This window comes from Takifugu flavidus, chromosome 4, assembly GCF_003711565.1.
Source record: "Takifugu flavidus isolate HTHZ2018 chromosome 4, ASM371156v2, whole genome shotgun sequence".
Taxonomy (NCBI): domain Eukaryota; kingdom Metazoa; phylum Chordata; class Actinopteri; order Tetraodontiformes; family Tetraodontidae; genus Takifugu; species Takifugu flavidus.
In genome coordinates this window covers 3,307,959-3,329,728 of record NC_079523.1, presented here as the reverse complement: position 1 = coordinate 3,329,728, position 21,770 = coordinate 3,307,959, and the positions used below count along the sequence as shown (strand labels likewise).

Sequence of the window (21,770 nt, the reverse complement as noted above, 5' to 3'; positions counted from 1 at the left end):
GAGCGAACCTACGCAGACGATTCTCTGGCCTCCTGAGTTCCTACTTCGTGTTTGTTGTGTAACATGGAGGTCCACGTGAAGGGACAGCAAGCCACTGATCGTTGGCTGCGTTTAGACACGCCCACGGCCAGAGACGATGACCAATCAAATGGTCGGTATATAAACGCCTCGTCCAATCACCAACGAGTGGGCGAGGTTTAACCGCGCAGGCCTCACGTTGCACAAATGTGTCAAACCCTCCGGAGTGGGTGACTATTTCTTTATTCGACTGGGACTTATTTAAAAAACCAACTATATATATCTCTTTAGTATGACCTGGATAGCTGTTTGACAATTACAAACGTGTCCTGTTGCGACGCTGAATCACGCGGACGAATCGAAAAGGTAACAATTACACGTTAATAAAGATGTATATAGTTAGTGTGTGGGCTAAGCTAGCTAACCAAGTCACCCATGACAACCAGCAGACTGTGCACATTTATTTATTTTTTTGTCGTGGACGTTGGTTTAAATGCCACGCACGCTCCTTAATGTTTCACGAGTGAATTGTTGAGAAATGCATACAATCGTTCCCCCGCTGGTAGGCTAGCTGTGTTATATGTCTGCGGTTAGCCGGGAGTGCAATGCGTTTTTCAACCTGTCAACATTAAGGATCCTTTCTGTTCCAATGGTTATTTAGACAGTTGTTTTCTGAAGTGACAACTCCCAGTTCATTTTACGCGTCAGTGGGGAACAAAAAGAAAAGGCTAGCTGTAATCATGTATATTAAAAAACGCAAGTTTTGTTTGATTCTGTCTTATATATGATTGATTGCTTCTCTATTACCGCCCACATGGTGCATCACAGTAAGCTCGTTTTGTGCTGGTCAGGCTTTGTTTCAAATACATGTCCCTCTTGGAATGATGGCTCCAGCTTTTGACGTCTTTCTGGACCGTTTGATGCTTTGGCAGGTTATTGTGTTCGTGTGGGGAGGGGTAGTGACCCATGTTAGCTTTGTCTTGGCAGGGTTGGGCTGTGGTCTCTGGGATGTTGAAGTCTGTATCTTCCTTTTTCCTCCAAGAGTCTGGAAAAAAGCCAAAGATAATCTCTCCTATCAGGTGTCCTTGTGTTTATTTAGCCCAAAGAACTGATGGTTGAGTTGGTTAAACTTGCTACAAAAATAGAACTTTTGTCCATTCACATTCTGCTAAGCATTGGTTTTAGTTCCTCCTTGCATGTAAACACCCTTTTGTTCAGTGGCAAAGGTAACTCCTTATTTATTAAAGAGGGAAACTAGAAGAAAAATCACTTGGAGAGCACAGACCGCACAAAGCAGGTCATTTTTTATATATACTGTTTAAGTGGTATTACAAGGTTATGTAACAGTAGGTTGCTTTATGCTCAAAGCCCCTTGGTTTGGATCGTTGGTAGACCAAATCTTAAAGTCCTTCTGCAATCTAGAACATCACCTAAGATATAATCATCTGTTCCTTGGCCCACTATCAATATTTCCTCAAGATTTCATTAAAATCCAGCCATAAACTTTTAGTCATATTACTCCAAACTCCAGCTGCCATACTCCCTTTGGTGGAAGTAAAAATCATGAAAAAATCCCAAATTCTAGCCTATTATTGTAGTAACACCCAATTTATAAACTGTGTAAGGTATCTTGAATAAAGGGCTATTATGGTAATCGTGTGGAGGTTTTATTAAGGTTTATATAACTGCGGCGATTGTATAATAAAAGTTTCTTTTAATGATCTTACAGTGGAGTCAGTTTGATCTTGTGTTGGGGCCAGAGTACTCAGCAACTTCCACAGTTAACACTAATATCACGTGCCCGTGCATTAAGAATTATATACATTTTTTCAATTTGCTCTTCCAGTCTTCAGATGTGGATTGATGCATCCAACATTATCTGAGTGACCATCCTCTCCAGACGGAAGCTATTGTTATGAGGACCACAGCTGACTATTGTAACTGGAGAAATTACTATTGATGTGTGACCACAGCACTGAGATGCCTGGAGGTGACAGTGGGCCAGAGGGGGAGGAAGATCCTGTCTTATCATCAACCACAGGTGATACAAGAGAGGGAAGCATGTCGTCATGCCAGCCAGATGGAGGCGTGGATTCGGAGCACCTCAGGGTGGAGGAGAGCAGATCTTCAGGTGGAGAAGCAGGGCAGGAAGACGAGGAGATGACCAGTGGATCACATGACCTGTCTTCCTCAGCCGATCACAGCCCCAGCAGTGCCCTGGGATCCACATCATCGTCTGCTAAGAGGTAAGCGGTAGTTTAGTTTTATTTTAGTAATTCAAACCGTGATTCGGCCGTTGATCTCTTAAAAAAAAAAGGTTAAATCAAACAAAAACGTCTTCACACAGACGGTCTGAATTGCCGAGGCCTTTAGGTCCCTGAAACTGTTGGAGGGTTTACATGTTTTAAATTTATAGAGAGATTATCACCTTGGAGGGGATCGCAAGACTGACTGTGTAGATTTGGGCAGGTCTTCAAGGCAACAAAACAAGCCCAGTTGCCTTTGACTGACCATCACCCAAGATACAGACCGTTAGTTCCACTGCTAACAGCTACACACGTTGCAACGCTTTAATATACATTTATGCTCACACTCTTTGCTCAGTGTTTTCTGTTGCATTCAGTAATTATTTGTGTGTGTGTAGCATCGAGAACGCAGATGGCAGCAGGAGGCAGGCTCACAAAGAGGTGATGATCACGGTGGCTGAGATGAAGAAGAGGATTCCGTCAGAGAAACGCAGCCGCAGCAAAGCCAGCACTGTTGAGGCCTTGCATTATGCCCTCAACTGCGTTAAACAAGTCCAAGGTACTCAAACTACACGCTACTCACGTATGCAGCGCGTTCTTTCTTCGATGGCTGCTTATCGTGACATTATCTGGCCTCAGCGCAGCATTTGTGTTCATGCAATCCTCTGCAGCTAACAGTGAGTATTACAATCTGCTGATGCAAAATGGCCAGGACGAGAGGAGAGACGCCAGCGTTTTCACCCTGGAAGAGTTGGAGCGACTCACTTCTGAGCACACGCTCAAAAACACGGTAAGCACACGTGCAGAGAAAAGAAGTTCACATCAACTGCACATTCATATGTGGAATACATGTCTGCCTCATATTTGTAGGGGTCCATAAATATATTTTAAGTGCATTCTAAAAAAAACCGTGTGTTTATTTATGCCTCGTGCCTTGGTGTGTGCGTGAGTGTATGTGTGTTTACTGCTTTTGCGTGTGTCTGTGACTCGGCTCGCTTGTGTGCCCGTATTTTTGTGCACATCGGTGGATGTAGGACTCCTTTGTGGTGGTTTTCTCGCTATCGAGCGGCCGCGTGATGTGCGCCTCGGAGCAGGCTCCCAGTATCCTGTGCTGCAAGAGGAAATTTCTGGAGTCGGCCAAGTTTGTGGAGCTGCTCTTCCACCAGGATGTGAATGTGTTCTACTCACACACGGCGCAGCTGCATCTGCCACCCTGGAGCAACTCTCACACAGGTGTGCTGGAACCACAGTTATTTATTATGGGGTTTAATTCGGAACTTATATCAGCTGACTTACTGTAGCTTTAACTTAAGTACCCCAAGTTTGTTGTATCTCTACTGTTATATTCTCAACAGAAATAAGCAATAACCACAAATAAATGTTATTAAAAAGCATCTTTTGGGTATTTTAGTCAGTTTTAATACTCATCAATATATGTAAAATGTTATGATTGCTGCATTATTGTTTATTATATTACAATTTGCATCAAGATTATAGCATATTTATGTGGGACCTGGATAAAGTACTGCAACAGGTTGTGCTGGTGAATAAATGGCACTTCCCTGTTGTTTGTCTCTGCAGCTGGAGTCCTCTTTGACTGTGCCCAGGTTAAGTCTTTTTTCTGCAGAATCAGGTCAGTATTCAGACTGTTTGTGCGCTTTTCTGGACCTTTGTGGAATTTTACGGAATACTAACATTTTGTTGATTTTTTTTTTTAGGGGAGGGAAGGACCGCGAAGGTGAGATGCGCTACAACCCTTTTCGGATAACTCCATATCTGCTGAAGGTGGAGGGAAAAGGGGGAAGTGGGGAGGAAGAGGTGCCGTGCTGTCTGGCACTGGCTGAACGCATCATCTCTGGATATGAAGGTACAAATTTGATCATAAATGCTGGACCTTAAAAGACATAGCTTGGAATTTAGCTTTTTATTTTAATATAATATCCTTGTGCAGCGCCTCGGATCCCCTTGGACAAGCGCATCTTCACCACCACACACTCCCCAGGCTGTGTGTTTCTGGAAGTGGATGACAGGTCAATAAACGTGTTCACAATTAGATTTTATAACGGTCCTTTTGAAGCAGAGTTGTGCTCAAAAAAGTTATTATTTTTATGTGACATGTTACAGAGCTGTGCCATTGCTCGGATACCTTCCTCAAGATCTGATTGGCTCATCGTTGTTAACGTTCATCCATCCAGATGACCGTCCCCTCATGCTCTCTATGCATCGGAAAAGTATGTTTTCAAGAGACCAAATACATAATCAACACCTAAAAAATGTGTTAAATTGTTTATTGACAAATCAGTGTTTTAATGTCCTCTAATGTTGTGCATCTCACTCACTTGCTTCTCTTCCCCTGTGCAGTTCTGAAGTACGCAGGCCAGTCTCCATTTGAGCACTCTCCAGTGCGCCTGCGCTGTCAGAACGGAGACCATATCACCTTGGACACCAGCTGGTCCAGCTTCATCAACCCTTGGAGCCGCAAAGTGGCTTTCATCATCGGTCGGCATAAAGTCAGGATGTAAGTAGCTGCATCAGTGCTAAGTATCGGTTTAGGTGTATTATTCACATCACCTGTGTCAGTCCTTCTAATAAAAGTTGATAATAGGGTTAAATGTCTTATTATTGAGCAGGAGTCCATTAAATGAGGATGTGTTTGCTGCTTCAAGTAAAGATGATATCACTGTCTTTTATGAAGAAGTAAAAGATCTACAAGCAAAGATTTACAAGCTTTTCCTACAGGTAAAACTTCATATTTAAATATGTCTTTGGTGGAGTCTTCTTTTAACTATTTGTAAACAGCGGCAGCTTGCACATCTTCCCTTATAATAAAGAAGGTTTATGAAACCCATCAGAGGAAGCTACACTTCTTTGTAAATTCACGGTGGGTCTCGCTTTTACAGCCGGTCCATAACAATGGTTCCAGCGGTTATGGTAGTCTGGGAAGTAACGGTTCTCACGAGCATTACATCAGCGTCGCCTCTTCGAGCGACAGCAATGGTAATCTGTGGGAGGACTCGCACCGGGAACCGGTGAGACAGCGCAGTTCCATCACCATCAATCGAGCCGTTTTCATCTCAGATGGCGAGATTAATTACGCTGGTGCATTGTTCGTGTGTTATTGCAGATGACCCTACAGCAGATTTGTGCTGACGTGAACAGAGTAAAGACCTGGGGCCAGCAGGTTCATCTGGGGTCAAGTCACAAAATCCCTTTTCTGGGAAAACCTGCGACAGGTGATGCAACCCTTCACATTCAGACATTGGATTAGAAATCTGAAGGTGTATTATTACATTGTTAAGATGTTTTAATATTGACTGTGCTTTCATTTTGTATTTCCCAAGAATGTCTGCCACCTGCCAACTCTAGCCCTGAGGTCAGAGATCATGACGAAAACAGGAAGCAAACCCACATTCCTTCCTATCAGCAGATCAACTGTGTGGACAACATCATCCGGTCTGTAGTGGAAGTGCCACCACACCAGAGCTAAATCCTGGATTCTTACACTTAGTTACCTAATTCTTTGCATTTTGTAGATATTTGGAGAGTTGCACAGGTTCAGCCCTGAAGAGAAAGAGTGATTCTCATTCCCTGGTCACTTCCTCTTCCTCATCCTCTACCTCAGAAGATGACAAGCCTGCTGGAGCAACTGACACAGCTCAGGCCAGCTCAGATGGTAGAAGCATGTCCAATAGGATTAGTCTGAAGGATATCATGTGCACTTGTTGCAGGATAAGATTATACTTACCTTGTTTTCCAGTGGTGCTGGACAGTGGGGTGTCAGTGGCCCCTACAGCTGCTGCAGTTGTTGGAACACCTCTGACGGACATCACCATGTCCACAAAGGCCATGAGTGTGGTCTCTCTCACCAGCCAGTGTTCTTACAGCAGCACCATTGTCCATGTGCCACAGCCTGAATCGGGTATAAACTCTAATTAACCCGTCATTTGTTGCAGATTAATTAAAAGTGGATGACCATCACTAGATAACCGCCGATAACTGTTGGTCTGTCTTTTACAGAAGCTACAGCACTGGAGGATGCTCCAATGGGCAGTGAGCCCGCTGAGACCCCGCAGCCCCCCATCCGTCCTGCACCGAGCCTCCCCACAGAGGAACGAAGGTTTGTTGGCCTCACAAAGGAGGTGCTATCTGCTCACACACAGAAGGAGGAGCAAGAGTACGTGGATCGGTTCCGACATCGTATCCTTCAGAGCCCCTACAGCTCCTATCTGCAGCTAGACAACAGCTCAATGGCTCACTCCCACCACCCTGGTATGTTGTTATTAGATTTAGTGGCTGCTGAAAATGCATTTCCTTTCATCAAGCTCAATCTGCATTCATCTTGAAACAGGTGACTACACGCGTCCAGTGAGCGCCGGTGAATGGAACCGTTCGAGGAGAGGAAAGCTCCGGTATAAGCGACCCAAACCCCAAGGCTCTTCAGACAGTTACGCTTCTCCTCCTGGTCCCAAATCATCTTGGCCTTCCTCAGAGTCTTCACATCCCCAGATTGGGGTGCCTTACAGTGCCCATCCCCAAACATCCCCACTGCCAGCTCCATACTACACCATGATGGCAACCCAGCCTGGTACAGAGCAACACCACCGGCCGCAGCAGCTCCCTGGACCAACCCCCTTTATGCCTCCTGTCCAAACCCAGTACACCTACAACTTTGGTGTCACAGAGTCAGCAGGCATGCAACCTATCCAGATGGAGTCCATTCAGAATTTTCAGAATCTGCAGCCCATGTCTTCAGCTCAAATCATCCACCCTTATATGACTCCGGTCATGGCTGTCATTCTGCCCCAGTACCCAACTTTAACTCCTGGATTTCCATCCGTTTATCCTCCCTCTGCTTCTTCCTTGCTGCCACAGGCACCGATCAATATGGCAGCGTTTGTTCCAGGCACAACACACTTTCCACAGCCACTGTTCCAAGCCCAAGCCACCCCTCTACCCCAGAGCACGCTTGGGCCTCTCCTGTGTTCACCACGGGCCAGCTCCTCTGTTGGTGAGGAGGAGGAAGCTGCTGGGCCTCGAGCTTTATTCTCCAGCTCTCGCTCAAGTTCTCCGCTACAACTGAACCTGCTGCAGGAAGAGCTGCCAAAGGCGAATGAAGGCAGCACGGGGCACAACCACACTGAGAGCCTCCACGAACACCATGCCAATGAGGTGAGAAGGGTTGATGTAACGCTTCACCTTAAACACGGTCAAACTTCTCACATGAGTGATGCGTTTAGTAGACACAGGTAGAGCCACGCAGGTCTGACTACTCATTTATTGCCTTCTCCAGGGTGACAACCCCAGTGATTCTGGTAATCACGATGCACAGTCTACGTCCAGCGAGCTGCTTGACTTGCTGCTGCAAGAGGACGCCAGGTCAGGGACAGGCTCCAATGCATCTGGGTCGGGCTCCCTGGGATCTGGATCTGGCTCCAATGGAACCTCCACATCACACACTGGTAAAAGAAAAAGCACACCCCGGCATCTCTTTTGCAGCATGTTGAAATCAAGTAAATATTTTCTTCTTTTAGGCTTCAAAAAGTACACTGAAGTGACTGATGTGCTGATCTTTGGCTTACAGGCAGCAGCAACAGCAGCAAATACTTTGCCAGCAATGACTCGTCAGATACATCACGCAAAGCCCGTAAGAGCCAAGAGGCAGCAACAGAGCGCCAACATGACTTTGAGAGTCAGGTGGAGAACTCGCTGTGGAGCATAATCCAGCACACACCCAAACATGTCATGATGACGTACCAGATGCACGCCAGGTAGACGCAACAACACTCTTCCTGCTTTTGTCCCACAGTGGAAAAATTCTGAATGTCAATCCTTCCAGCAAATAACGTTTCGACCAAAATGTAATTAAATCTTCAACACAGAATATATTATAGATCATTTTTGACTTTGTAAGTCGGTTTTTGCTCAGATGAGGTCATAACTTTCATGTACTCCATCATTTTAGGGTCACAGAAGGATTAATAGTTAAACCTTTTCCTTTTCGTTGGACACGAGCAACATTCTTTTTAAACAGATAACACTGACATGGCTACAGAGTTACTTCCCAAAGCTTTCATTTATTATTTCTCAGTATTCCGCAGAGACCACTTGTCATTCCAAATTTGCACCAGATTTGTTTGATAATTGGCATTTTAATGGACCTCATCATTGTTTGACATCTACATTTATATCCTGGTGGTTTTGTTTTTATTTGCTGCTATTTAATATTATTGCCATGTTGTGCATCCAGGGACCAGAATGAGGTGTTGGCAGAAGATAGAGAGAAACTCCGGGTGCTCCAGCCCCTCCAGCCTTGGTTCAGCCAGGAACAGAGAGAGGAGCTGGCTGAGGTTCATTCCTGGATCCAACAGAACACTATCCCCGAGGAGATCAACACACAGGTGCACGATGGCATATGCGCACACATTTATCATTTGACTCGCGTGAGCACTGGTTGTGATATAATAAGCTTAATTTTCTGCCTCTTAGGGTTGTGACAACTGTAGGACAGCTGCAGGAGCCTCCCACCCTCCTCCTCCTGCTCCAGACAGCTCATCTTCTCAGGAGATCCCCGAGCAGGAAACTGTTGGACCCGACGTTGAAATTTGATTGACGCTGATTCCACCAGAAGTGACCACCCGTCTTACAAACCTCCCCCCGGTTTAGGTGGAAGTCGATCGTATTTTTCAGTATTGTATGACGAGGCCACATCCCGGAAGCAAGAGCTATGGGCATTTTACAGTTGCACAGGTCCTGTAAGGGAGCCTTTGCCTTTATTGGACCATAAATGTCTCCGTGTTAGTGTTTTAACCCCCTAAACCACTTGACGCTTGGATCAAGAGGAGGGTGCTGGTTGCTGCCCTGAACCTGAACGCTATTAACGCACACCAGTCAGTGGGATAGGTTTGTGAGAATATGACACCAGGCCCTTCCCCAGAGACATGTGGTCGTACAGCCCGTACACCACCATCTACGAACGTGACTACAGTTGACACCTGGTAGACCGTGTCCGTGGACTCCTGAGACAAAAACACATTTGCTGCTCTCTGTTTATAATGAGATTCCACATTTGTAAGTTGATTGTTGTTTTGTCGTACGCCACAGGCTGGTTTCCTATCATCAGAAGGTCCATTTGTATGTTCCTTTGGCTCACGACAGCAAATGTATTACAAACTGAGTTCAGCCCTACAGCACTAGTCCACCAGAAATTGTCCCATATCTGGGGTTGCCACCCTTTCCATAAACTATGGAATCGTCCTTTAACCATTCCGTATTTCCATAATTGTCCAGTAGTCGTGTGTCACATGCACACATCAATAGAATTGTTGCTAAGATACGCCAGCGATGCTACTTTCAGAGACATGTCTGACGAACGACGCCACACAGACAAGTGCGATGGCAAAAAAGAAAAAGAAGTGGAGAAAAGAACAGGGAAATAAACAGGAATGGCAGGAAAACATGAGAGGATTCATACATCTCCCAACGAAAGGTCTCCATTAGTTGGGGTCTCCATTAGTTACTGAGGTTCTTGCACTCTTTGTTGTCTGCCAGTTATCTCCAGAGGCTGAAACAGCATATATTAATAATCATATTGATTTTTATTGAACTCAAATCTGGTTGATGGATGCGCAGGCCAGGAAAATTCTGAAAGCATAGCTACGTTAACTCATGTAGTTCGCTGCTCCCCACTCATAAACTGATTGTAGGCTACTATACAAGTCCAAGTTCTTACTCTAACAGCAATGTTGTTATTGTTTTTTTTGGTTTTTTTTAAAAAGAACCTCAACTGTTTTATTTAGAGCTATCATAAGGCTGACCCAGTGCCCCCTGTCCCTTATCAGAAAGGTGGCAGCCCTCCAGCTGTAGCGCCACCGAGTATCCTGCCCTGTCATGAGTGTACACGACACATAACTTACCTCTAACTGTAAACAGACACGGCCCCAAATGTAATTTGATTAAAGAATGGAATGTGTGTGGGTGTGTGTCCATGTTCTGAGACAGATGGAGAGAGTGTAAATGTGTGTGTGAAATGCAGTTGCCCAACACAGGACAGGTTTTCTACAGTTTTTAGATTCAGAGTATGTTACTGTTCTCCATATTTTGCAGAAACGGTACACAACGTCAATGTTTCTGAAAGTCATTTGTCTTGAATTCAGGGATTGTTTGTTTGTGACACAAAGGAATGAATAAATGGTCTATACCTAATGTGTATGGGTGAGCCTCCATTATGTCTTTTTTTATTATTATTTATTGAGCAAAACACCCAAAAGTTGTCATAGTGGTAGGTTCGGGCTCATGAAAATCTTCAAAACTAGCTGATTGTATCAGGGTTTGCATTTGATGACTCAAATTGTTGGCAGATATTCATGGCAGGTTCATTCCATGCAGCTATCAAAGTTTAAAGCAGGTTATTAAAAAAAGATACATTCTACGAAAAACAATCGAGCAAAAGCGTTTTTGCACAAGTGGCACCATTGACCAGCAAATATATATATTTTTTTATCTCTGAGAAATCTCAAAACATTAGAAATTGACCTATGGAATCCAGTCACAGCTGGGCCTCTCCTGTAGGTGGCGCTGGAGCATCATGCACCGTGTCAGCTAATCCAGTTCGATCATGACTGAGCAAAAGAAAACATCAGCTGTTTTCCTCATGCCTCATCTCTCCTGTTGGAAGGGGGAGGTTCGACTGTGTTGTGTTTGGAGCACAGCCTCTGGACCAGCCAGTGACTCCATCTGCGCTCTGGAACTTGGATTGTTCACTTTGAAAATTTCTGCATCTCTGTAAAATGGAGGCAAAGGGGGGAAATAACCAACTGCTTCCATAGGCATTAGCGGGTGCTCCATGAGGCTGAAGATGCTAACAAGTTCAATGTGAATTACCTTTGTCCAGATCTATGACCTTTGGTGGAGAGCTGCAGCGAGCCTTCGCTTTCAGCAGGTTGTTCTTGTAGTCTGAAAACAAAGACCAGACGGTCACTTCCAACCCCAGTGGGGACGAGCCTGACCTTCCACCCATGGTGGACTTGCACCTCACCGAGGTTTCTGTCCTCCGCGCTGTGCACGGTCACTTCGGCAGAGTCCATCTCAAACTCCTCCGAGCCGCAGCGGCTTCTCTCAGACCTGACTCAGCGATAAAAACACACCTGTGAGTGTGTTTAAGGGGAAGACTGTGTGTGTGTGTGTGTGTGTGTGTGGCACTCACCTCGTGGATGGCTGCGGATAAAACGCTAAAAGGACAAAATAACATGAGGTATTAACATATATTTACACACCAGTTAAACACTTTCATACAAAACTTTTTCCAGACCTTTGGACTTGTGTCTACGGGTGACGAGGACGACGATGAGGATGATGAAGACCAGCAGCAGGAAGGAAGTGAGGATGTAGCCCAATGGCAGGAGAAAGTGGTGTCTTTGGTTTGGCAGAATAACATTGATGACTTGGGGTGAGTCGTCTTTGGAGGAGGCTGAGTAACACACAAAGTGCAGCAGTCAGCGATAAAGGGCCCCGCTCCTCATCCTCACACATGCACACGAGCCAGCGAGTCATCAGCAAACATCTGTCACAGCAGAGCGAAAACATCTCGTGAGTAACACAAAAAGAAAACACTTTCAATTGTCTGGATCCACTTTGTATCTTGAATAATGCGAACCAAAGCATTTTGAGCTGGGCTAAACGGGTCCATTATTCACTCCCCTTAACGCCGCTGGGTTATGACAGATTAAACTTCACGAAAGGTGAAACCTTCCTGTAATTTATGGTGGTAAAGCGAATAAATAAAATAGGGGTCTGTTAAATGGATCAACTGAGGGATGCTATGGAATCCATAACGCTGCAGCGGATTCTTCGAGCAGCTTTGGAATTATTCAAAGCTGCTTCCTATTTTTCCATGTATCAACATGCTGGGGGCAACATGCACCGCTGCACACCGCCACCGAAGTTAGCTTGATTCACTTAAATACAGCCGCACACAGAAAGGCAGCGTGCATCGGTGAAGTGTTCCGGTTCCGTGAAGGACTCGAGTATTTAAAAAAGAGCGATCCATCCATTCCTTGGAGCGGTGGGCAGTCAGACGCAACATAAAGGTTATCGGATAATTGAGTGGGTTGAGTTTAAAATGTGTTTGCAGCGTCAGACTTTATCTAACGCTCACATGAGCCTCCGTTGGCAGACTCCTAAAACCACATGAAGCTCATTTTCAGTCTAGGTTGTGGCTACATGTGTGCTTGCTTTTGCAAGTGTGTGTGTGTGTGCGTGTGTGTGTGTGTCTGTTGCCACGTAAGCTCCACTACCTTTTTTGGGGTGTTTGTATTTCATCCTTTTATCTGCTTTCTGTTAACTTTCTGTTCCTTCCTGCTCAATTTACTCATCCTATCCTTGGACTCCCATCTTGTGTCCCCAGTCAACCGTGTCCAAGTGTTTGAACGGTGGGAGGACACCCAGGCAGGCGCAGGAAGAACGTGCAAACTCCACGCGGAAATGCCCTTTTTGCTACATGGTCCCTTTTCAAAAATTTCAGCAGAAGCTGTTGTCCAGTCAGCGTTACGCGATACCGTATAAGTGGTCGGAGAGTCATTAACGACGGGAAATCAGCAGCTGTGGACCTCAGACCTGAGACATTGGAGCCAAAATGAGAGTCAGACGCAAAGTCATATGGTGATTTACTTTTCCTGGCAGTAAAACACAGAGAAATGAGGAGAGGAAGCGGAGTGAAAAAAAGGACAGAATTGGGTGGAACGGACGAAAGCAGCCAAGGGTGAGGAAGGGGACAGTGCTCACAAAATGACACATCTGAAAGACTTTGCAAGCAAACCTTCATTTTTTTTAAAACTAATTTATGTTTAAGTCCTTCTCTGGAAACCAGGGGGAGTATTTGTGTTTACATAAAAGCTTTCTGTTTAAAACTAATGATTTCACAGATAGATACCAGTTAAAATGTGAGTCAGAGGTAAATAAAGTCCCAAGTTAGATGCAAACCCACCCCCCCACAATTTAAACAAAGTAAATCCCAAAATACAAGTCATAGTTTAAATCATATTTGCATACTGGATAAGGTAAATGATGAAAACAATGCTGGTTAGCCAGAATTCCAAAGTCAAGTCCCACTTTTTCCAGGCTTCAGTTTGTATAATTGGAAAAGTCATGACGAGCCAAAATCTTTATGTGCAACATTTTTATGACCTCTATTGAAGAAAAATGAAGCAATGAGAAACAAAAAGTCTGAATAAAACACCTGGGATCCAACAAGAGGAAAAAAAGAAGAAGCAGAACAAAGAGAAGAAGGGCAAAGAATGCGGGGGGGGGGGGGGGGGGGGGTCCAACAGGGCAGCAGACAGCCAGTAGATAAAAACTGAAACAGGCTCGAGGCCGTAAACGTCCTGTTGACAATAAATCTGTGGCCAAATTTGTTTAGAATTCCCATGGTGCACTGCAAACGCACGACGAATTGTGGGACCAGAGGTGGGCCTCATTTAAAACACCACAGCTGAGAGATTCCACGAACACACACACACGCACACACACACACACACACACACACACACACACACACACACAGCCACAGGCATGTCTCATTTCTAAATCCCTCTCAATGATTTTGCCACATTATTGGAGGACCTATTGGAGAAGCTCATTCTTCAAGAATTTGAGGTTGGCAGCCTGGTGCCCCTCCTCTTCCCCGACATTTCCATTCTCCATCTCTCCCCTCTCTCTGTTTCTCATACGCTGCTTGAACGAGACGCCTGACGAAACCAAGAACACACGACGCTCTTACGCGTGTGCTAGAATCGCCTCTAACGGTGAAAACAGAGCGTCAAAAGGTGACAAGGGGAGGCTGTGAGAAAAGTGTGTGTGTGTTTTCTGAGCCTCTGGCACCTCAAAAGCTGACCTTGCAAGAAAAAAAACCCCTCTGGTGACTCTAAGAGAAGCCTTCAGAGCGTCCAGCCGCCCCCTCCACCTACATTTCTTCTATCTCAGCTGTTTCTTTGCTCTTTGGAGAGTCAAAGACTCAGAGGAAATGAGAGAAAGTGAAGGAAAGAACAGATGTGAACACACTCTCTCTCTCTCTGTGCATGTGTGTGTTACCTTTTTCCTCACTGGGAACAGTGGTCGGAACCACTGGTGGTTCCACCGTCACCTGGAACTCTCTCCTCTCGTGGAGGCCGCAGTAATAATGGTGGAGGTGGCAGGAATACTTGCCCTGGTCCATCAACTGTGTGTTCAACACAGGCAGCACGTTATAGACAAAAATAACACTTTTTCATTTCAATGTATACAAACCCAGACTTCCCTCTAGCTGGGGAGAGGGAAGTCTGGGCTTCTCTCCTTGGGCTGCTGCCCCCGCGACCCGACCCCGGATAAGCGGTAGAGAATGGATGGATGGATGGATGGATGTATACAAACCTTAAACAGTTCAACATCAAAAGAATATTCTGGTTTTATTTTTATCTGCTCAAAATCGGTGTAGTCTAGACATTTTAAGGGCACTTTAAATGCTGTTTGCATTTAATACCTCTGTAATAAATCTATATTTTTTATTTTAGTAGCCTGGCAGAAGATGCAAAACAGAGATTACAAGATGATGGAGGGAGATTATTGAATTCTACCCTATTTCCTCTGTATCCTTACTTTAAAACAAGAATTTGCCCTGTATTTTTGTTACATTGTGGAGTCTGAACCACCCAAAACCATTGTAATTATTGGCATTTATCTACTTCTCTAAAGGGTTCAATGTGCGTGACTCTCGCTCTCAAAAGGGGAATTTCACCAAGAGTCAGCACTTATTACAAAAATATTCATTACTTTGTCTTTTTTTCAGGCTGCAAGCTCGAACAACACAACAAGTTATAACTTCTCCCGGGGTGGATGCAACGTGGAGCAGACGTAATAGTGCTCGGCCTTCCCGCGTGATGGCTCACACCTCGCACCATGTGACCCTCGTGAGTCACGACGGGTCAGGCAAGGACTCGGAGGAACGTCTCCCAACAAAAGGTTAAGAATCCGGGACTCCGCACGTGATTTTAGAGAAGAAAAAAAAAGGCGTAAACACCTTCAAGATGTTTTGACTGATTCAAGAACTGATTCAATGGCTGGAATCGAAGAAGAAAACATGACGAAAAGTCAGCTGAGCGTTGGCTGTATCGAAGTGGAAATCTGGACCTCGTTCCACCTGAATCCCAGAGGCCTTCTGAACCACAGTTTGACCTAAATGCCTTGATTTACGAGTCCTATCGAGAGTCGGGACTCCCGAGGGTCCAAACGCCCTTAAATATTTTCTCCCTCTCGCACCACAAATGGCACAGATGGTTTGATCCTGGTCGGGTTCGGTGATGCTAATATCATCTCTCATATTACTGTCAACCTCATTTTCCCAACAGAGCAATAATCGCTGACGTGACGGAGCTTTTCTTTCCAATTATTTGCATGTTATTTTCCTCATAAACCAAGTAAATAAACCTGTCAAACGCCTGTTATATGAAAAATGGGCAGAAACACTTAGCAGCTTATTTTTTTTAAAATGAGCTATTGTCTTTGCTCCTCAGTCTTTTTTGTCAAATGTCCATTAGTGTGTTGCTTTTATAGTAATATAATAATATATTACTATATATAATAATAATAATATAACATATGAGATCAGGAATTCCTGGATTCTGCTGAGTCACAAACCTGCAGGTCAGAGACGGTCAGCGAAAAATCTCCGTCCGTGAAGGCTCGGCTGCTGATGTTCATCTTCCTCTGGAGGAACTGTGACCCGTAGTTGCGCTGCTCCCCAGAGGAGTAGAGGTCGACCAACCGGTCGGCCCGGTCGTGGCCGACTCCGGGGGCCTGGCGGTCCCAGTGAACCACCTGGGGGCCGTCACAGAAGAGAACACAGGTGTCATTTCCAGACTGTCCCTCTAAAATGGCCGCAAGGGTGAAGCGCTCACACCTGCTGGTCGTCCTCCTCCTCGCTCCAGTCCATCCACACCTTCCGCCGGTTGATGCACGGCAGGACGACGGTGCTGCCGAGCAGCACCACGTACACCGGCTTCTGTCCGTCCCAGAAGCTCTGTTCTTTGCGGCCTTGGCGACGCCCAAAGACAGACAGGTGAGCTAACGGCGCGGCGCCGCCGCGGGGGGCACGTGCTGACGACGGACGTGTCGGACTCACGCGATTTTGTGACGTTGAGTTGAATCTTGATCATCTCGTGCAGCTGGCAGTAGAGGTGGTGAAGGTTGCAGGAGTACAGGCCTCTGTCGTTCATCGTCACGCCTGCGGTCGCGGGCAGAAACCAAACAGGCCAGGACGGGCGTTATTTAAAGGTTTGATGGTTCTATGTTCACTTAATTTATGTGAACGAGAGCTTTCCTTTTGTGGAAACATCAACCATCATCTAAGCATCATCTACGGACCTTTGATGACCAGTGAGAAGTTCCCATCCGTGAAGGCGGTTGGACTCAGGCCGACCCGGCCCCTGTTGTAGGAGTTGTAGATTCTCTGGTCTCCTGCAGAGAACATATCCAACACCCTCTCCATGGCATAGTCTGGGTGGTCCCGGAACAGGTCCCAGTGGACCACCCTTTGCCTGTCCCTCACCATGTCCCTGGTCCACACCATACGGCCGCTTACACACTGCAGCACCACCTTTGATCCAGCAGGGGCACTCACGTTGTACCCAGCCACCACCATACTGCTTCTGTCTGACTGGCCTGATGCTGGAGGGCAGGAAGGGTGGAAAGAAACAGACATTCACAGTTTGGGGACTTTTTTTTTTTTTTAAATGAACTCCCTTGACACAAATATTAAAGATAACTGATTATTTAGTCTCTAGTTTCTGCATGTTGGAGGTCTCAGAGCATCTTGAGGGTGGATGATTAATAATAATCTTTAATTGTATTTTATACCAGCAATATAAAATCCACAAACATAAGGCTGATATTGGTTACTTTACTTTGAACACACGCACACACGCACAAACATACCTGTAGTGAGGAGACAGGTTGCAAAGACTGTAAAAAAAAGATTTAACATCATAAATACTCTCATTCTTACAAAGCAAGGTTTTTGGTGATGATATGACACAAATGACACCAATCGTCTATTTCCCTCACACATTAGCTGGTCTTGAAAATGTCTTAAATATTACGAAGCGTCACCCTGATGGTTTTCCAAGGATGTGTTGCCTGGAAAACACCTGAGCTGTTGGAAACAATCTTGCAAACTTACTGTAGGTGAAGCGGAGAGCCTGGAGAACGATGCTCGTTGTCTTCATGGTGACAGAATTTGACTTTTCGAGGGTTCCCACCTCAGATTTCCTGGGCTAGCAGCCGCTGTGGGACTGGATTTGGTCAGTTTGAAGAAGAGCATCGACACTTCTGCACAGGATCCAAACAGAACTGATCCCACCCGGGAAATGAAACTCGACACCACTGGCCTGTGCACGTCCCATCTTATGGGAAAATCGTCTGCTTTATTTTTTATTAAACGTTTTAGAGGACTTTCAAAACAGACATCTCTTTCGCATTTAATTGTTACGCTTCAGTTACTTTGCATGTACTATCGGAATAAACATTCTTCTTTTGCACTCATTTTGTCACTGCTTTAAATGCTCCATTGCATTTGGTTAACAAGCATCGCACAAAATTCTAAATTTGGAATAACTAAGATTAAGTCGGATGTTAGATAGAAATTTAGATTAAATTCTTGCGAACTGGGCGAACGCGACTTCACAAGAACTGGACAAACGCGTCTCCCATCTGGCGTAATTAGTCCAGTGCGACTCTGCTCAAAGACGACCCTCAGTGGCCTTTTTATGACATCTTGAATCGTCAATATTTTACAAAATTTCCAAAGATAATATAATAATATGCTTTCAAAAGTGAACAGAAGTGGGATTTACCTTTGTAATGTATTATAGACGAGCAAGAGGAGAATATTTGATGAGTTAGCAAAATTAGTGTTTTTTTATGTATAAGAAATAATTTATAATGTCCTTTTATTGCTCAAAAAAGTGAGTTCCCATACCGGGAGTCGAACCCGGGCCGCCTGGGTGAAAACCAGGAATCCTAACCGCTAGACCATATGGGACTGCGAGCAACCCAACTAATCACTTTAGTTCCTCAATAAATTCAATGAATTATGCTATGTTCAATATACAGTATTATGAATAAATATACACATACAGACACACCATTATGTATATTCATATTATTTCCCAGTGAGAACATGTCAACCTTATTAAAATACCACCTTGTTTCTTTGTTTTAAAATAATTTTAGCTGATTAAAATGCTTATACCTACGTTGGTAGGTATATGCATTTTAAGTGGCTTGGTTGGGTAACAATGTACAGTACACAAATAAAGAATAGACTTATGTAATATATTTATCCATATCTATCTGCACCCGGAATCTTTCTTCTCAATTTGTTCACGACCGGCGCTTTTAGCTGTAACACCTGAAACGCTTCCCCCGAAACAAGCGAACTCATTCAAGGTTTTGTGGCTAAAGGTAGAACAGTCTATTAAGGCATTTTATTTAAAAAAATTAGGCATAGTTGACGCTATACTGTCTTCTGTATATTATTGTATTGTCCGCGTACTGATTTGAGATGTACTTCACTATTTTACTTTCGGTTGCTTTCGGTGAATGGTCGTGTCATTTGGCTAGCATGCTTGGTGTTCACTGCAGCTAACTGGCTAGCTAATAAGCGGTGTCCCAGAAAACACCGGTTACTTTTCAGAGTTGCTGGTATTCCATAGCACTCTTACACTGTCGAGTCTTTTGTTTCCACAGGTCCCGAGTCCAACTTTTAAAGATGTTTTTGACAAGATCGGAATATGACAGGTTGGTTCCTCGCAAACTGCTTTGTCATTTATTGTGGGCTTTTCTGCAGCCACACTGTCGCTACTGCTAATCCATCTTTAACACGTGCATTTTAAGAGTTTTACTTACATTTTCAACATTGTTTTTAATTAAAAAAAATATTCTGCTACTTTTGCAGTTTTCATCAGTGCGTTTCATTACCTAGTCATTATGCTTTCACTTTCGATGTCGTTCTTTTTCTTCCTTTGCGAAATCTTTAGTTAAACTTTAAAACGTTTCAATATTTCTCACATCTCAGCTGTGCATTTTGTCATCGTTAACTTAACGACAATCTAACATACAAATCTTGTACAGGGGTGTAAACACATTCTCTCCTGAAGGAAGATTGTTTCAGGTTGAATATGCCATAGAGGCTATAAAGGTGAGTATTATATGTAATAAATGTTCAATCAATACTTGTCCTTCGTTATGTTTTATGCAGCGACTGAAGACACTTGTTGTTTGGACCTTTTTCTTAGTTGGGGTCCACAGCTATTGGCATCCAGACATCGGAGGGGGTCTGTCTGGCAGTGGAGAAAAGGATTACTTCTCCTCTGATGGAGCCCAACAGCATTGAAAAGATTGTGGAGATTGACAGTCACATTGGTAGGTGAAAAAAACAAACTCAACATCAGCTCCTGGGTATGCAACTCAAATTTGCATGCAAACCTCTGATTATAACAGTATGAGTCTTGAATTAAAGTTAATTTCTCCCAGTTTGACCACACAAGTCAAGTCTTTATGCTGCAGAACGTGCAGGTCCACAGCGTCTTACTTCATGTTCTCTCTGTTTCCAAGGTTGTGCTATGAGTGGTTTGATAGCCGATGCCAAGACTCTAATTGACAAAGCCAGAGTGGAAACACAGGTACAAATACTCGGCATGTTGTAATTTTGACTGTTTAATTACTCTTATCTATGAATCTCTGCGTTCTTCTTCAGAACCACTGGTTCACGTACAATGAGACGATGACGGTGGAGAGCGTAACGCAGGCTGTGTCCAATTTGGCCCTGCAGTTTGGAGAGGAGGATGCTGACCCCGGAGCCATGGCCAGTCATTTTCCTCATATCCTATATTTAGCCAAGAAAATGTCATCATCTCTTATTCTTTTCTGATTTGTGACCCGTACAGAGTCGACCATTCGGCGTAGCGCTTCTGTTCGGTGGCGTGGATGAGAAAGGGCCTCAGCTGTGAGTAAAAATTTGGAATTGTAAACACAAACACGCACCGGTGAGACCTGAGAGTTCTTTTTGTTGGGTTTGTGAGCGCAGGTACCACATGGACCCATCAGGAACGTTCGTGCAGTGTGACGCTCGTGCCATCGGCTCTGCATCCGAGGGAGCTCAGAGCTCTCTACAGGAGGTCTACCACAAGGTATCAGCTGAGTAGTCACATGATAATGAGGACAATGGTTCAGCAGGTTGAACGTCATGGAGACCATCAGGATCAAACGATCCCGTTAATTCCCGCTTCTTGTTTTTTAACAAGTCCATGACACTGAAGGATGCCATCAAATCATCCCTGACTATTCTGAAGCAGGTGATGGAGGAGAAGCTGAACGCCACCAACATCGAGGTTTGCTCCCAGTTCAAACACTTGCTCGTCGTTACGACGACACTCTCCGGTGGCCCGTCTGTTGCTGAGACTCACGCTGGCGCTGTTCATCTCTCCCCTCTAGCTCGCAACGGTAGAGCCCGGGAAGACCTTCCACATGTTCTCCAAAGAGGAGCTGGAGGATGTTATCAAGGATATCTGAAGATGAAAAAGACTCGGGGTTCTGGGCAGGGGGGGGATGTGATCGTACGCCTGGGCTGAACGTCACCGCAGCACATCAATGATTCACAAGCAGAAGAGGAGCCTCTTTTGTCATGTGCTAATTAGTACTTCTTGTCTCTCAGCATCTGCACAACTCTGAGCAGCGCTTACGTCTGAGTGGCAGGAAAACAGTGGGGGGGGGGGTATTTTTGTTACCAATCAGTTCAACAATTAAACTTGTATTCAAATGGTTTTGGGAATCTTTATTTTACGGCAGTAGAACAACAGAATAGCTTAAATGTAGCTAATATTTAGATGACTATTAAATTCTTTTACTTAATTTACCTTTTGTAGTTTTTTTGGGGGGGAGGGGGGTATGTTATATACCCCATCCACCACGTTTGACACATTGTGTATGATTTGGATGATTAGAAATGATATTTTTCCCTTCACACTCGGATCATGTAACAGCAGGATTCAGACCTGCACCCTGATGCAAACATCTGTATTTACATTCTCTACATTTTGGGCCCTGCTGCCTTTTACAGAGCTTCACTAAACAGGCGGGAGGGCGGTGGGGGGGATGGGGCTTCATCTCCTATGGCTCTAGTCATTGTGGGCTTCAAAAGTTTCAATTAAATCTTAAAGTCTGAACCTTGGTCACATCTAATTCAATTCAATGTCCACTGAAATGTACACAATCAAAACTTTTATCAAACGGGCTGGTTTCGTGTTCATGTCATGTAAAATGTAAACAGAATTATATATTAGACGTGAGGGGTAGTTTTGAAGGGGGGGTATAAAATACCTCCCTCCTTTTCATGCTGTAAAACATATGAATGTGCAAATACCAGTGCCATAAATGTGAAAGCAGCCTTTTAGCGTCAGCTTGCATATAAATCACTGGACA

The 21,770-nt window shown here is 44.6% G+C and overlaps 3 protein-coding genes and 1 non-coding gene across 7 annotated transcripts; 2 read left to right on the top strand and 2 right to left on the bottom strand.

Annotated features, from left to right (window-relative positions):
* Positions 1 to 183: 183 nt before the first annotated feature.
* Positions 184 to 10,466, top strand: per3 (period circadian clock 3). Of its 4 annotated transcripts, none has more exons than XM_057029171.1 (22): positions 184 to 384; positions 1,865 to 2,264; positions 2,663 to 2,823; positions 2,936 to 3,054; positions 3,299 to 3,497; positions 3,846 to 3,897; positions 3,983 to 4,131; positions 4,216 to 4,294; positions 4,389 to 4,495; positions 4,626 to 4,782; positions 4,895 to 5,003; positions 5,165 to 5,293; positions 5,389 to 5,497; positions 5,606 to 5,717; positions 5,798 to 5,937; positions 6,022 to 6,183; positions 6,282 to 6,533; positions 6,613 to 7,433; positions 7,555 to 7,723; positions 7,846 to 8,032; positions 8,512 to 8,662; positions 8,751 to 10,466. In XM_057029171.1, the coding sequence occupies exons 2-22, from the start codon at positions 1,978 to 1,980 to the stop codon at positions 8,868 to 8,870; spliced, it is 3,771 nt and encodes a 1,256-aa protein (XP_056885151.1). In that variant the 5' UTR covers positions 184 to 384; positions 1,865 to 1,977; the 3' UTR covers positions 8,871 to 10,466. The 4 variants fall into 4 exon arrangements, with proteins under 4 accessions (XP_056885151.1, XP_056885152.1, XP_056885149.1 ...); XM_057029172.1 differs by adding an exon at positions 2,435 to 2,549 and having other exon boundaries at positions 5,798 to 6,183; XM_057029169.1 differs by having other exon boundaries at positions 5,798 to 6,183.
* LOC130523708 (matrix remodeling-associated protein 8-like) lies at positions 10,013 to 17,908 on the bottom strand. Its single transcript, XM_057029174.1, has 12 exons — positions 17,470 to 17,908; positions 17,226 to 17,252; positions 16,656 to 16,958; positions 16,414 to 16,515; positions 16,192 to 16,325; positions 15,930 to 16,109; positions 14,349 to 14,475; positions 11,572 to 11,730; positions 11,467 to 11,491; positions 11,299 to 11,384; positions 11,145 to 11,216; positions 10,013 to 11,043 (listed from the first exon to the last, which is right to left on the bottom strand). The coding sequence occupies exons 1-12, from the start codon at positions 17,513 to 17,515 to the stop codon at positions 11,021 to 11,023; spliced, it is 1,284 nt and encodes a 427-aa protein (XP_056885154.1). The 5' UTR covers positions 17,516 to 17,908; the 3' UTR covers positions 10,013 to 11,020.
* Positions 17,909 to 18,258: 350 nt separating this feature from the next.
* On the bottom strand, positions 18,259 to 18,330 carry trnae-uuc (transfer RNA glutamic acid (anticodon UUC)). Its single transcript has one exon. It is a non-coding gene; the product is annotated as a tRNA-Glu (tRNA).
* A 318-nt stretch (positions 18,331 to 18,648) lies between these two features.
* On the top strand, positions 18,649 to 21,112 carry psma5 (proteasome 20S subunit alpha 5). Its single transcript, XM_057030233.1, has 10 exons — positions 18,649 to 18,752; positions 19,038 to 19,088; positions 19,422 to 19,488; positions 19,586 to 19,712; positions 19,905 to 19,972; positions 20,047 to 20,154; positions 20,237 to 20,295; positions 20,377 to 20,479; positions 20,594 to 20,680; positions 20,784 to 21,112. The coding sequence occupies exons 2-10, from the start codon at positions 19,060 to 19,062 to the stop codon at positions 20,859 to 20,861; spliced, it is 726 nt and encodes a 241-aa protein (XP_056886213.1). The 5' UTR covers positions 18,649 to 18,752; positions 19,038 to 19,059; the 3' UTR covers positions 20,862 to 21,112.
* Positions 21,113 to 21,770: the final 658 nt, after the last annotated feature.